This window comes from Astyanax mexicanus, chromosome 18 (genome assembly GCF_023375975.1).
Source record: "Astyanax mexicanus isolate ESR-SI-001 chromosome 18, AstMex3_surface, whole genome shotgun sequence".
Classification (NCBI taxonomy): domain Eukaryota; kingdom Metazoa; phylum Chordata; class Actinopteri; order Characiformes; family Acestrorhamphidae; genus Astyanax; species Astyanax mexicanus.
Genome location: NC_064425.1, coordinates 43,317,358 through 43,333,476, shown reverse-complemented (window position 1 = coordinate 43,333,476; position 16,119 = coordinate 43,317,358). Strand labels below are relative to the sequence as shown.

At 38.4% G+C, this 16,119-nt stretch overlaps 1 protein-coding gene across 1 annotated transcript in view; it reads left to right on the top strand.

The window, feature by feature from the left end:
• clstn2b (calsyntenin 2b) overlaps window positions 1–16,119 on the top strand; it is a 155,404-nt gene that overhangs the window by 119,530 nt on the left and 19,755 nt on the right. Inside the window, exons 9-10 of the mRNA XM_049467247.1 lie at window positions 11,945–12,107; window positions 15,280–15,446. Coding sequence (XP_049323204.1) covers window positions 11,945–12,107; window positions 15,280–15,446 — 330 coding nt within the window. The remainder of the gene's footprint in view (window positions 1–11,944; window positions 12,108–15,279; window positions 15,447–16,119) is intronic.

The window sequence follows — 16,119 nt, the reverse complement described above, 5'->3', positions numbered from 1 at the left end:
GTTAAGGTGGTCAGTGTTTGTTAAGTCTCTATGTGTTTGTTAAGGTGGTCATTGATTGTTAAGGTGGTCAGTATTTGTTAAGGTGGTCAGTGTTCATTAAGGTGGTCAGTGTTTGTTAAGGTGGTCAGTGATTGTTAAGGTGGTCAGTATTTGTTAAGGTGGTCAGTGTTCGTTAAGGTGGTCAGTGTTTGTTAAGGTGGTCAGTGTTCGTTAAGGTGGTCAGTGTTCGTTAAGGTGGACGCTCGGCCGCTGCTGGACGCTGATGAGCATGGGTATGAGGTAGAGATGAGACTGAGGTCAGAGGTCGTGACGGCTGTCAGAGAATCGCGCTCTCTGATTGGACGAGAGCTGAGTCAAGTCTGAGTGAGCAGAGTGACAGTCATTTGAGAGAGACTGAGGTGACTTTTGATTGGACAAAAGGTCAAAAGATGAGACTTTATGAGATGTGACACACACACACACACACACACACACACACAGTTGTAGTTCTAGCTCTGTGGGTGTTTCTATAAACTATAAATAAAAATAACCAAGAAGAAATACATTTTATTTTAAAAATTAAATAATCATAAAATAATGTAAAAGTACAACGAAAAAGATGTAGAATAAAAGTAAATGTTATTGAAAATATAAAATAAATACAGTGTAATATATAAAATACGTAAAAACACATACAATACACTAGCAAGCTAAGACTTCAGGCCCTATTTCAGTGATCTATAGGTGAGTCGGCAGCCATGCACTGTGCAGCTTGATTTAGGGTGCATCATTGTGTCTTTGCTATCGTAACGACAGGAAAAGTACACCTTACATAGCTCGAACCACATAAAAGGCATGTACTAATTATGTACTGAAATAATAATTAAGTTGCTCTGTGTTTGTTACACTTCATAATCAGTTTAAGTTCTGCTGTACCATGACTTTTGGCATGCCAGTCACAATGTTAAGTCAAAATGTTCATATATTTATATATATTTGGTGCTTTAATAGTCCCTACAAAGATTGAAAGAGTGTAATACACACACGCACAAACACACTCTTCTAAATCCACATATATACAGTAGAGGAGTGTGTGTGTGTGTGTGTGCGCGCGCGTGTGTGTGTGTGTGTGTGTGCTGTCCACACCAGACAGCGTTTAAAAAGCCATCAGAGACGCAGGAGGGCTTTTAACATGATGTTCCTCCACAGGCGTCTGCACACACAAACACCACACACACACACACACACACACACACAAACACCACACCACACACACACACACACACACATCTATGAAGCACAAACATAGTCAAAAAGAGCATTAAAAATAATACATCAATGTTTTGAAACTAATCAAAATAAGTGTTCAATTTAATTTTACTAAACAGTAATAATTAAATAAACTTTATTTATATTACATCATACAGTCAGCTTTACAGTGCTAGTTAAAATACTGTAGTTAATATAGAAAGTAAAATAGAGAATGCACACAGAAAATCAACATCAATTAAACACAACAAATTTAAAAAAGTATGAGATCAAAAACATTTAAAAACATTGCTCATTTAATGATTAGTTGAAATATACAGTTGAGTATCTTATATATTCTCATTAGTACATTTAATTTATGGGTAATAGTTAAACATATAAAACTTATAAATAAATATATTAATATGGCAGGTTTAATGCTGGTTGATGGAAAACACAAAGTAAAATCAGTATCTAGAAAGAGCTGAAGTTTGACAGTCTAAACGAATGTGGAATCACTACTTTGCAATATTTTCATCTCACTGTTGCCGTTTCTATTTATGTTACATGTTAACTGCTGATTAATAATAAACTCCTTTATAAACTATTCATAAACGTGAGCTTGGTGCGTCTATAGAAATTAACTCTGATGTTTGGCTGTTGTCAGGGTTTTACCCAGTCAGTGGCACTCCTGTGTTTTCCACCACCAAAATATATAAATAGCAACACGGCAGAAATTTACCTGAACACACCTCACTTCCAGACAACCACGCCCATCAGTGTATATTTATTCTTAAACTCTGACACTATTTTAACCTCATGGGAGCAAAGTGTGAAAATATACTAATGGTGGGGTGTAAGATAGCAATAAGCCTGCGACGCACCTTCGAGAGAGTGTACGATAGAGCCCTTAGTGTGCATCGTAGAGGCATGTCTAGAATTCAGTGATCTTTCACCAAGAGGTGCACTACTCAAACGTATCATCTGAGAGTTTTTTATAGGTAAAAAAAGTATGTGAAGCACTTTTGCGCCCTCTTGTGGCTGTAATCAGACAACTCCTATAATAATTTATACTCGCCAAGTTATACTATTAATACTAGTAACTACTGTTATAACATATACTGACTACTCTGTTATTAGTACTAGTATTATTACTACTGTGTGCTGCCACTACTACTGCTGTTGCCTTCACTATTAATACTATTGCTACTACTACTTCTATTACTACTGCTACTAGTACAACTACTACTCCTAATACTGCTACTGCTTATACTAGTACTATTACTACTTTTACTACTACTGCTATTAATACTGCATCTGATACTACTACTGCTGATACTGCTACTTTTAATACTACTACAACTACTACTACTACTACTACTGTTACTGCTACTAGTGCACCTCTTGGTGAAAGATCATTAATTTCTTGACATGCCTCTACGATAGGGCCCTTAGAGTGCATCGTAGAGGCATGTCTAGAGTTCAGTTATCTTTCACCAAGAGGTGCACTACTCAAATGTTGCCTCTATAGGTAAAAAAAAAAAAAAAAAGTATGGGAAGCACTTTTGAGAGTTCATTAACCCTTGTGTGGTGTTCGGGTCTGTGGGACCCGTTTTCATTTTTCATCAAATGATACTAAAAAAATATTTTTTCTAACTCAAACTCATTGGCATTGGCTCATTTTTTTGTGTAAAATATATATCAAAACACATTTTCGATAAACACACACTGTACACCCCCCCCCCCCCACCCCCCCCCCCCCCTTCACATTTATATTACATACAGTATGTTTGGCCAAGGGTTAATAAACATTGCTTCATTTGTAAATTTGAAACTAAACAAATTTTCTACTCATATCTTGAGTTTAATTCATTTTCTTTTACATTTTATTTAAAAACTAATAAAAAAAGAGTAGCACTTTTTAAAAGAAATGTAACATAAGAAAGGTAAAGGGCAAATATTAACCATGTAAGCTGTTTATATTGCTTGCAATTTAGGTGAAGCAAGCATGTGTAAAGCATTTTAATGTAAAACTGCTTAATTTTGCTGAATTAAATACAAGTAACAAAGTAAACGAGTAACAAATATATGAACACCACACAAGGGTTAAAAGAACCTGGAAGAAGAGTGAACTGTATGTGTCTTCTGTGAAAAACAAACACACATCTGCCATATGTAATCTGTTGCTTTAGTGTCCTTGACAGCATGCACACTTACACACCAACACACACACACACACACCAAATACACACACATTTACACCTACACACTCAACAAACCTGCAGTCTTGTTAAAGGTGTTAAAAGATCCAGACCACTTATCACCCACCAGCCCTACTCAGGGTTTAAGCTTCTGATTTCTTCTGCTCTCTCTCTCTCTCTCTCTCCCGCTCTCCCGCTCTCTCGCTCTCCCTCCGTCACTCTGATAAATTGCTCTGCTTTTATAAAAGGCTTCAGCTGAGTGCAGCACTAAGTCCTTTACCAGCTCCATCGATTCAACTATCTACTTTTACTGAACCCACACTGAGAAAATATCACCTTCACACACTCTCTCCTTAACTGACCTAGTCCCCGTCCCTGTGCCTGCGCCTGTGTGTGTGTGTGTGTGTGTGTGTGCACACTGTGAAGGTCCAGAGCTTGTCTTTGTGTTCCTCAGGTTAAGGGTAAAGAATATAAAGTGTCTGCAGTGAGTTTAAAGGATGACATAGAAGAACTGCTTCTGCAACTACTACTCTTTATATTACTAATATTTTATTCAATATAAATATATTTGTTTTGCACTTTTCACAAAATAATGTTATCGCAAAGTAGCCCTACAGAGACCCGGGTCCAAGGATCTACTGTTACTACTGCTACTACCTCTAAAACTTCTGCTACTACTCCAGACAAACCAAGTCTCCCTGAAGCTGCGGGAGTCTCCCGCATTTCGGTAGTGGCTCCCTGATGCCCGCGAGTCACATATAACGGGAGACAGACTTTTTTTCTCTAATCGCGTGTGGGAAGGAGAGAGAGAAAACAGAGAGGGTTCTGATTGGCCTGTTCTCTGCAAAGAGTCTGTGAGACAGCCTATCAGTTTTTAGTGTGGGCGGGCAGTGTTTTTCCCCCCTCCCGGACGGGATTTGTTCAGCGAGTGAGAGAAAGCAGATCATGGCGGAGGCAATATTAATAATTATTGTAATATGATATGAAATGTTTTTGATGTTTTTTGTGATATTTTAACTGTCAATTTTTGTCAAATAAAGGCTTTTTTTCCAAAAAAAAAAAAAAAAAAAAAGGATAGCAGAGGCAGGGCCTTCCAAAAAGAAAAAAAGATAAAACTCATTTCACCTCTGAATACTCTAAATTGAATAAAAAAAAGTGAAATGAATTAATATAAAAGTAAAATTTCATTATCCTTTAGTGTGTGTGCACGTTTTTTTTTTTGTTTGTTTGTTTGTTTTTTGCCGGGTTGGTGCGGGGGTGGGGGTTTGGTTGGGGGGGGGGGGGGGGTTGGTGGGGGGCGGGGGCTAGGGGTAACCTCCCTGAAATCAACTTTTGCAACTTGGGATGTCTGCTACTCCTGCGAGTACCACTACACTTACTACTTGTGTTGCTATCACCACTAATGCTGATTTTATGTCTTTTATTATTACTAAATCTACATCTATTTCTACTACAGCCTTTTTGCTACCACTACTATATTCTATTGCTGAAATTACTACTTTGTTGCTGTCACTACTTCTATTATTACTACTATTACTACTGCTATAAAACTACTACTGATACTACTACTACCATTACTTCCACTATTAGTACTAGTATTAATACTACTACTGCTACTACCCCTATCTGCTACGATTACCCCTATTACAGCCACTACTATTACTACTATTACTTATTATTATTAATAGTAATTATTATTACTATTATTCTACTACTTTTACTACTGATACTCTTACAATATCTGCTGTTGCTACTGCTACTACTATTACTACTGTTACTACTACTACTACTATTACTACCACTGATACTACTGCTACTATCACTTTACTACTACTACTACTACTACTGTTGCTGCTACTGCTACTACTATTACTTTACTACTACTAATTCTAATACTACTACTACTACTACTACTGATGCTGATACTATTACTACTATTACTACTACTACTGCTACTACTACTACAACTACTACTATTACTACACTACTACTGCTGACACTAATACTGCTACTACAACTACTACTACTACTACTGATACTAGTGCTGCTACTACTGTCACTACACTAATATTACTACACTACTACTATTACTACAACTTCTACTACTGTTACTACTACCACTGCTACTGCTACTACTGCTGATACTAGTACCACTACTGCTGCTGATACTAGTACTGCTATTACTACTACCACTACTATTACTACACTACTACTACTACTACTTCTACTACTACTATTATTACTACACTACTACTATTACTACACTACTACTGCTTCTGACAGTAATACTAATACTAATACTAGTAATTCCAGCAGACTGTAAGATATTTACCTCTATGTGAATTACACACGTTTTACTCTCTCTCTCTCTCTCTTCCTCTTTCTCTCTTTCTCTTTCCACCTCTTTTTCCCTCTAACCCTTACCTTGCTTTATCTTTCTCTTCCTTTCTTTTCTTTTAATCTCCTTTTTCTTTCTCTCTCTTTTTCTCTCTCTCCTCTGGTATCAGTCTGCAGTGAGAGATAAATGGAGATGGTGAACATTAGAAGATTAGAAACAGGCCTGCAGCACTTTTACCACTTTTGTGTGTGTGTGTGTGTGTGTGTGTGTGTGTGTTTGTGTGTGTGTGTGTGTGTGTGTGTGTGTGTGCGTGTGTGTGTGTTTGAGTGTCTTTGCTGGACGTAAAGGGTGTAACAATCAGTTCCACTAGACCTAGTGACCTGTCCCATCTGCAATACAAACGACACACACACACACATCTACACACACACACATCTACACACACACACACACATCTACACACACACACATCTACACACACACACACACACACACACACATACACACAGTCATGTGTAACAGAGTGGAAAGCAGCCGTCTGCCAGCGTACGACACGGAGTGGCAGCAGTCCAAACAGAGCATCAAGAGAGCATCTCTCTGTCTCTTATTCTCTTATTCTCTCTCTCTATCTCTCTCTCTTATTCTCTTAATCTCTCTTTATCTTTCTCTCTCTCTCTCTTATTCCCTCTCTCTATCTCTCTCTCTCATTCTCTTATTCTCTCTCTCTATCTCTCTCTCTCTCTTATTCCCTCCCTCTCTATCTCTCTCTCTCTTATTCTCTTATTCTCTCTCTCTATCTATCTCTCTTATTCTCTTAATCTCTCTATCTCTCTCTCTCTTATTCCCTCTCTCTCTCTCTCTCTTATTCTCTTAATCTCTCTCTTTATCTCTCTCTCTTTATCTCTCTCTCTCTCTTTATCTTTCTCTCGCACTCTCTTATTCTCTCTCTCTATCGCTCTCTCTCTTATTCCCTCTCTCTATCTCTCTCTCTCTTATTCTCTTATTCTCTCTCTCTATCTATCTCTCTTATTCTCTTAATCTCTCTATCTCTCTCTCTTATTCTCTCTTTATCTCTCTCTTTCTTTATCTTTCTCTCGCACTCTCTTATTCTCTCTCTCTATCTCTCTCTCTCTTATTCCCTCTCTCTCTATCTCTCTCTCTTATTCTCTTAATCTCTCTCTTTATCTTTCTCTCTCTCTCTCTCTCTCTCTCTTTGCCTATATCTATTCCTCTCGCTCTTTTAAAAAAAAACACATTTTTAATTTATTGCATGATACAACAGAAAAACAGAGCTTATAATTTTTGGTACAGAAACCTTTACAGTATTTGCGATTATAGAGGTCAGACGTTTCCTGTAGTTCTTGACCAGGTTTGCACACACTGCCGCAAGCTTTTCAGCCCTCTCCACCATACAGATCTTCTCCAGGTCTCCAGATCTTTCAGGTTTCATTGAGTTTCAGCTCTCTCAAAAAGATTCCCTACTGGGTTCAGATCTGGAGACTGGCTCTGCCACTCCAGGACCTTAAATGCTTCTTAAAGAGCCACCTGTTAGATGCACTGGATGTTTTTCTTGGGTCATTGTCATGACGGAAGACCCAGCCATGACCCATCACCAATAAATCTCCCTCTCTCTCTCTCTCTCTCTAACACACTGCCTATATATCTACCTCTCTCTCTCTCTCACTATACACAGTGGGGAAAATAATTATTTGATATACAGGCAATTTTGCATTTGTTTTCTCACCTACATTTTGCCCATTCCTTCATACAGATCTTCCACAGATCTTTCAGGTTTATTCAGTTTCAGCTCCCTCCCAAGATTTTCTACTCCAGGACCTTAAAATGCTTCTTAAGCATGGTTAAGCACCTGTTAGTTGCACTGGATGTTTTTTCCTGGGTCATTGTCCTGCTGGAAGACCCAACCATGACTTATCTTTAATGTAATTCACTGAGAGAAGGACGTTGTTGGCCAAAATCTTGCAATACATGACCCTATCCATTCTCCCTTAAAATCCATCTATCCCTCTCTCTCTCTCTCTCTCTCTCTCTTTCACTACCTATATCTCAACATCTCTCTCTCCCTCTCTCTAACACACAACCTTTATATCTACCTCTCTCTCTCACTATATACATTGGGTAGTAAAGAATTACATTTTTTTTTTATCATAGGTGAACTTTTACTGTGGGAGTCTGAGTCTAAAATAAAATCCAGAAAATACCATAACATTGTATTACATTTTAATAATTAATTAGCATTTTATTGCATAAAATAATAAAATAATATTTGGTACAGAATCCTTTGTTTGCAATTACAGCATTAGCATTCTAGAGTTAAAGTAGCTGAATGCATTCTATAGAGGGCATGAATGACCAAAATCATGCGTACGTACTGTATAGTGTAAATAATAAGAACTCTATTAACTAGTCAAATTCTGTTTGCCAATTATTTCCTGCTGTATTTGCTGAGATGAAGCCTCAGTAATTACAGTGTTAGCGTAGCTGAATTAGCCGCACTATCGCAGCTCTGAGTGTCTGAACTGGTTTCATCCTCCAGTGAAACGGTTGGAGTGGTAATTCCACAAATCTGCACTTTTCCTTTCTCTCTCCACTTTCTTTTTAATAATATCTCACTCGCTTCAGCGGAGTGCGATACAGAGGGGTGGCTTTTGTTCTTTTCACTTTCACACTACTTTCTCTCTCTCTCTTTCTCTCTCTCTCTCTGTCTCTCTCTCTTTCTCTCTTGTTCTCCTCTGCAGAGTCACCTTGTCCGCATATCTCATCAATCTCTTCACAAACTGCTCTGCAGGCTCCGCCCACTATCTCTCTCTCTCTCCCTCTCTCTTTTTCTCCCTCAGACACATATTCTTTCTTTCTCTCCTCTATCTCCAACCAACCAACCAACCAATCTAGCACTTTGTGAAAAAGTGTTTGCCAACTAAACCTAATAACTTGGTTGTGCAACAAGCCTTTTCCATCTCTGTGGAGGAATTTTGTTCCACTCTTCTTTACAGAAGTGTTTTTAATTCAGCCATATTGGATAAGTTTTTTTCAGCATGAACATCCTGTTTAAGATCATCCACAGCATCTCAATCATCCAGAATTTAACTAGACCCTCCAAAACCTTCACTTAGTTTCTTTAAACTTGCTGGTGAGCTTTGGGTCATTGTCCTGCTGGAGAACCCAAGTACACCTGAGCTTAAGGTCACAAACTGATGGACAGACATCTTTCTCATTCAGACTTTTCTGGTAGAGAGAGCAGAACTGATGCTTCCAAAAAGCTCCACTTTTGTCTTGTTAGTCCACAGAATATTTTCCTAAAATTCTAGAGAGTCTGGAGTCTAGTACAGGTCAGTGCTGTCACATTGTGGATGTGTTACAGGTCAGTGGTGTAACATTGTGGAGGTGTCACAAGTCAGTGCTGTAACATTGTGGAGATGTACAGGTACAGGTCAGTGCTGTAACATTGTGAAGGTGTACAGGTCAGTGCTGTAACATTGTGGAGGTGTCACAAGTCAGTGCTGTAACATTGTGGAGGTGTACAGGTACAGGTCAGTGCTGTAACATTGTGAAGGTGTACAGGTCAGTGCTGTAACATTGTGGAGGTGTCACAAGTCAGTGCTGTAACATTGTGGAGGTGTCACAAGTCAGTGCTGTAACATTGTGGAGGTGTCACAAGTCAGTGCTGTAACATTGTGGAGGTGTACAGGTACAGGTCAGTGCTGTAACATTGTGAAGGTGTACATGTACAGGTCAGTGCTGTAACATTGTGGAGGTGTCACAAGTCAGTGCTGTAACATTGTGAAGGTGTCACAAGTCAGTGCTGTAACATTGTGGAGGTGTCACAAGTCAGTGCTGTAACAGTGTGGAGGGTGTTTCAGGTTAGTAGTTTAACACTGAAGGGTCCTTTACAGGTCAGTGGTGTTACAGTGTGGAATGTGTAAGAGGTCAATAGTGTAACAGTGTAGAGTGTGAGAGTGAGTTATGGGTCAATCAGGTAATGAAAAAAAACAGTTTTTTGAGAAGGAGAAAATGTGTCTGTTATACAGTGTCGCACAGCAGCAGCAGTCATTTCTCTGTGGACAGGCAGGATTTTGTACATGTATTTTTTATTAGGCTTTTTCTTGGGCAGACTCTGGTCTCTGAGCTTGTGCATGGTCAGGATGTATCGGTGCTTTGGGTCTTTGGGTCTCTAAAAGTCAGCTGAAATACCCAAGATAGTGGCGTAACATTGCAAAGCCAGTTGTGTAGCACCATGTAGTACATTACAGGTCAGTGGTGTTACAGAGTGAAGTAAAGAAGGAGTTGGTGGGCAATTTTCCAAGCCATTATGTGGCGGCCACAAAATGTAGTAGCTCTCCAGCCAAGAGGGTTGTAGAACCCAGTTGCAGAACAGTTCATCTCAAAGCAGGTAAACCCAAGAAGAAATAAAAAAAAAAAAAAATAATCACACGCTCCTCACGCAGGATCAAACCCGTGTCATCAGGGTCGCTGCTCAATACAATACCGCTGCTCTGGCTTGTGAATTGGGACACGGCCAGGGAAAAAACCCTTATAAGGAGATAGGGAACCCAAGAATGGGTGGAAAAATGAGAACGGACAGAAACTAAATTCACGCCAAGCGCGACAGAGAGAGAGACGGGGGAGGGATGTAAACAAAAGCTCACCAGAGAGTATAATACAGGTGTAGTAGTGTGGGGAGAGAAGTGAAAAGTGAAAGGAACAGCAGAAAAGACCAATCTCCCAAGTTCTTCCTACCGTTTCTTAATAAAAATATTGATCTCTCTCTCTTTCTCTCTCTCTCTCTCTTTCACTGATAAAGACTGGTGCAGTGTGTGTCAGTGCAGGTCATATAAAGGTAAAGTGTGTTTGTATTGATGCTCCGTCTCACCTGGAAGTGCTGCAGGAATGGCTAACAGGGCTCGGATTAAACAGACAAACATTTGCAGTGGGTGATTACAGGTCAGCCAAGAGACTTTAACCAATGACATGGAGGCCACCCATCGATTCACCCTTACAGGAGGAATTAGAGAGAAAGAAAGAAAGAAAGAGAGAGAGAGAGAGAGAGTTATATTGATTCCCAGGAGGAGAATTTTTAGATATAGCAAAATTCATCAAACAACATAAGATAAGAGTGCACAACAACCCTCAAATATACACCTCTAGAAAAAGAGACCACTTAAAAATGAGATTCTTTAATTTCCCCAAATGTAAAGAATATAATCAAGAGGAAGATGGATGATCACAAACCATCAAAGCACCAAACTGAACTGCTTGAATTTTTGCACCAGGAGTAAAGCAGCATAAAGTTATCCAAAAGCAGTGTGTAAGACTGGTGGAGGAGGACAACATGATGCCAAGATGCATGAAAAAAAACTGTGATTAAAAACCACCAGGGTTATTCCGCTAAATATTGATTATTTCTGAACTCTTAAAACTTTATGAGTATGAACTTGTTTTCTTTGTATTATTTGAGGTCTGAAAGCTCTGCATCTTTTTTGTTATTTCAGCCATTTCTCATTTTCTATAAATAGCAAAATCAGAGGAACTCATTCAGAAACTGAAGCGCCCTCTTATTTTTTTTCAAAACTGTATATCATATATTTATAGGCTCATGGAAAGAAGAGAAAACTATAGATTTAGCTTTATGGCGTATGTCTCCACCATCTTTGCACATCTATAAATCTATTTTTTTTTCTCATTTTTCTCTGCAAAATAGCTGAAGCTAATCCAGGTTGGACAGAAAGCGTCTGTGAACATCAATTTTTAAGTCTTGCCACATGTTATATGCAGTGTTATGGTTGTGTCCAACCTGAGCTGTGGATCTCTACAGTTCCTCCAGAGTGACCATGGGCCTCTTGGCCCTTCGCTTCTATGACCAGTGCTTTGCTTGCTCAATCTCTCAGTTTTGGTGGACCATGGCCATGCCTCGGCAGATTTGCAGTATTGAAATACTTTTTCATTCATTTTTTTATGATGGATTGAACGGTGCTCCTTGGAATGCTTTAAAAGCTTGGGTTTGTATATATGTTTGTATAACTGAACCCTGCTTCTTTTCCACAACTTTAACATTTCTGACCTGCCTTGTGAGTTTCTTTAAATTGCTGAAACTAATTATTTATAAAGGAAAATCATGAAAACTCTCTCTCTCTCTCTCTCTCTCTCTCTCTCTCTCTCTCAGATCTGTGATAAGGAGTGGCATTACTATGTCATTAATGTAGAGTTTCCAGTGGTCACTCTCTACGTGGACGGGGTGACCTATGACCCGTACCTGGTGACGGATGACTGGCCCATCCACTCGTCTAAGATTGATGTCCAGCTCACCGTTGGAGCCTGCTGGCAAGGTCAGGTGACCGTGAGGGGGAATGAATGAAGTATAAATAGCTGTATTCATATGAATATATGTATCAGCTATAAACACAGAAGGGATCTGGGACTGCGGGCTCTGTATTGTGAGGCAGAATGGTAGAATAACTCAAACAAGTCGATTCATGAATCAAAGTGTAATTGATTCACACAGTAGTAACTCTAAGAGCTTCCACACAGACTCTAAACACAGCCAGGTCCACACTGAGACCAACCGAGGGGACAAGAAATGTCCCTCAGCACATACAGAACCACAGTAACACACCACCGCATATATAAGACAGATATATGGACAAATAGACAGACAGATAAAACAGATTGATGGTTGGATATACAGGGGTTGGAGAATGAAACTGAAACACCTGTCATTTTAGTGTGGGATTTTAGGTTTCATGGCTAAATTGGAGCAGCCTGGTGGTCAATCTTCATTAATTGCACATTGCACCAGTAAGAGCAGAGTGTGAAGGTTCAATTATCAGGGTAAGAGCACAGTTCTGTTCTAAATATTGCAATGCACACAATATTATGGGAGACATACCAGAGTTCAAAAGAGGACAAATTGTTGGTGCACGTCTTGCTGCCACATCTGTGACCAAGACAGCAAGTCTTTGTGATGCATCAAGAGCCACGGTATCCAGGGTAATGTCAGCATACCACCAAGAAGGACCAACCACATCCAACAGGATTAACTGTGGACGCTGTAAGAGGAAGCTGTCTGAAAGGGATGTTCGGGTGCTAACCCGGATTGTATCCAAAAAACATAAAACCACGGAAGATCAAATCACGCAGAATTCAATGTGCACCTCAACTCTCCTGTTTCCACCAGAACTGTCCGTCACCACAATCAATTATTGTGGTCTAAAACCAGGTGTTTCAGTTTCAATGTCCAACTTCTGTGCAGACAGACAGATAATCAGATAGACATGCACTGACAACTTTTATGGAGATGCAGATTTCATTTTCCAGCAGGACTTGGCACACTGCCCACACTGCCAAAAGTACCAATTGGTCTTATATAATATTCTAAGAAGGGTTGATAGGTATGGTAAAATTACATTATTATATTATTATAACAAACCTCTATAATATTCCCTCACATTCTTCTGTTGATTATGTCCACCAGATCACCTCAAAGCAAAATTACAGACTTTCTTAAAACAAAATAAATTATACATCAGACGTCTGATGATTAGTGAAAAAGGTCATGAGGACAACTTTAAAGTTATCAACGCAATCAGCGCTCACATTTTCAGATTGTTTTAAACCTCAGACAAAGAGAATTTGATGGGAGTTTGAGAATCAGTAACTGCAGGTGGTTGATTAATCACATGCAGACCGAAAGAAAGAAACTCTCTAAAATCTAAAACACTTCAAACAGCAGCCCTAAAAACAGTCAAACGTTTAGACACACCTTCCTATTCATTGTAAACTAATAGGAATCATGTAGTTACTTAAAATACTCTTAATAATCTTATCTGGGGAGCTGTTTGTTAACTTGTGTTTTATGAGGCTGGTAACTCTGATAAACTTATCCTGTACAACAGAGAAAACTCTCACTCTTCCTTTTCTGGGGCGGTCCTGATGAGTGCCAGTTTTATCATCATACCAATTTTAATGCTCTTTGTATTGACTGCACCTGAGGATACTTTCAAAGTGTCCTCAAAGTATTTTTTTCTTTCTACTTAGTTGAGTAGTTTGTGTCATAATCTGGATTAGAACATTACTCAAATAGTTTTATTCACTGTGTACTAACTCTACCTCTTCACTACTTTACAACTGATGCTCTCAAACACATTAGGAGACAAGAAATTCAAGTAATTAACTCTTGATGAGTTCAGCACAGCTGAAAATGTGTGTCAAAGTTGATTTTTAAAATGATTAAAAACAAAAATATGTTAAGTTTTGTCTATTTTATAAATAAATAAATTATGTATAAATAATCATTTTTATTTTGGTGGTCCTCACAACTTATTTGAGATTTCTTTTATTTATTGTTTTTTTTTTTTGTTACATTTTTTTTTGTACAAAAATTAATACTTAAATTTTAAAAATCTAAAAAAAGTGAAATGATTCACTTTTGGTCACTAAGGTTAAGGTTAGGTTTGGGTGTAGTATACAGGTTTCGTACGCTCATGAATAACCTAAAAAAAGTCATGGAGTTTTCTTCCAATTTCTGCAATTTCCAGGCCTGGGTATGTTTTGGAAAAATAAAAATACCCAGAAAGTTTTGGAAAAGCATGGAAATTTTAAAAATTTGTTTCTGTTTATTGACTTTTGCTTTGGTTTAAAAAAATAATTCAAAGTTTGGGTAAATTCGTCACATCTCTTGTCATTAGCTACAGTATCTGTCTATGTGGGTGCTATTTAGACTGGAGTTTCAGCTTCAACTGTAAGAGAAAAATGCTGATTTAATGCTGTCTGGCTTTATTCAGACACATATAAGACAGAGATGTGCAAAATATGCAGAAATGTTATTCAGCTATTAAAACGTGACATTTTAAAAAACGTGTTACGTTTTTTAAAATTAATTTTAGGAGAAATATAGACCTATTATAACCAGTTTTGATTTTTTTTTCCATGTCTGTACTGATGTTCTAAAGATCATATAGTCATTAAAATGTGCTGCAAAGGCATGGAAAGTCATAAAAAAGTATTTTTTGAAAAGTGTATAAACCCTGAGTATAAATTAGCTACTAGGAGTGGGCAATATTATATCGTATACAATATATCGTGACACAGAAATATCATGATTTTAAAAATCCATATTGTGATAATAGGGCTGTTCTGTCTTAAAAGTAGTCTATTATTTGCTGTGTAGCTTTAGGTGTATTTATTGTATAATGGTTTTAGTTTGCAGTTTATATGCATGCACTAAATATTCTGCAATATTTTTTGCTGCATTATATTATTTTATGCTATATTTTTATATTTATTTTGCCACATTATGATTATTCTGTTATACTATTATACTATATTCCTGAGTTAATTAATTATTTCTGTTTTCCTATATCGCCAAGTATATCGTTATCACAAAAATACCCTGAAATATCGTGATATTATTTTAGAGCCATATCGCCCACCCCTATTAGCTACAGTTCTCATTCTGTGCAAGGATGGTCCTCACATGTGTGTGTGTTTTTGTGTGTGTAGGGGGTGAGGTGTCGAAGGCCCGGTTTACGCAGCATTTCCGCGGCAGTCTGTCGGGTCTGACTCTGAGACCCGGGAAGATCGAGAGTCAGAAGGTGATTTCCTGCCTGCAGGCCTGTAAAGAGGGACTGGACATCACCTCACTGGAGAGCCTGGAGAAAGGGATAAAGGTACACACACACACACATACTCATCATTTTACCTTATGAGGACATCAGAATCTTTGTATGCTAACATAGGACTTTACACCCTGGTGTGCCAAAAATCATAGGACAGCAGGATATAAACTAATCAGGAAGTGTATCTTTAGGGGATGACCTGGGAATGCCCATACCTGTGTAAGTTGTGAGGTGTTATCTTGTGAGTGAGGCTTGCACAGAGTACTTATGGCGAGGTGTAAATTATTGGAGTTTGAGAGTTTGAGTGAGGACTAATAGATACACGGACTGGCATTTCATTTTATACCAGTTAACCTGCCCATATTTAACATTCCACACTCCACAGTGTCACGCATGTGGACAACACAAGGAGTGATAATGATCGTGACCAGTGGCTTCTGGCTAGAATTGTCCGGGCGTATAGATGAGTAACTTTAATAGAACTTGCATTTCCATTCAGTCAGCACGCCCAAAGGTCTGAACAGCTCACTTTAACTTTCATGGGCCATGCCAAATGTCATGGGACATGATATTAAGTCTAGTGATGTCAGTAATGTGTTACTCTAATCTAACCAATGCATTACTATTTGTAATCCAGTACTCAGATCCTCAGAAAGTACTTATCCAAGTCCAAATCCACCGTGCGTTCCATTTTTGTCATTTTCCTTTGTAAAATGGTATTGTA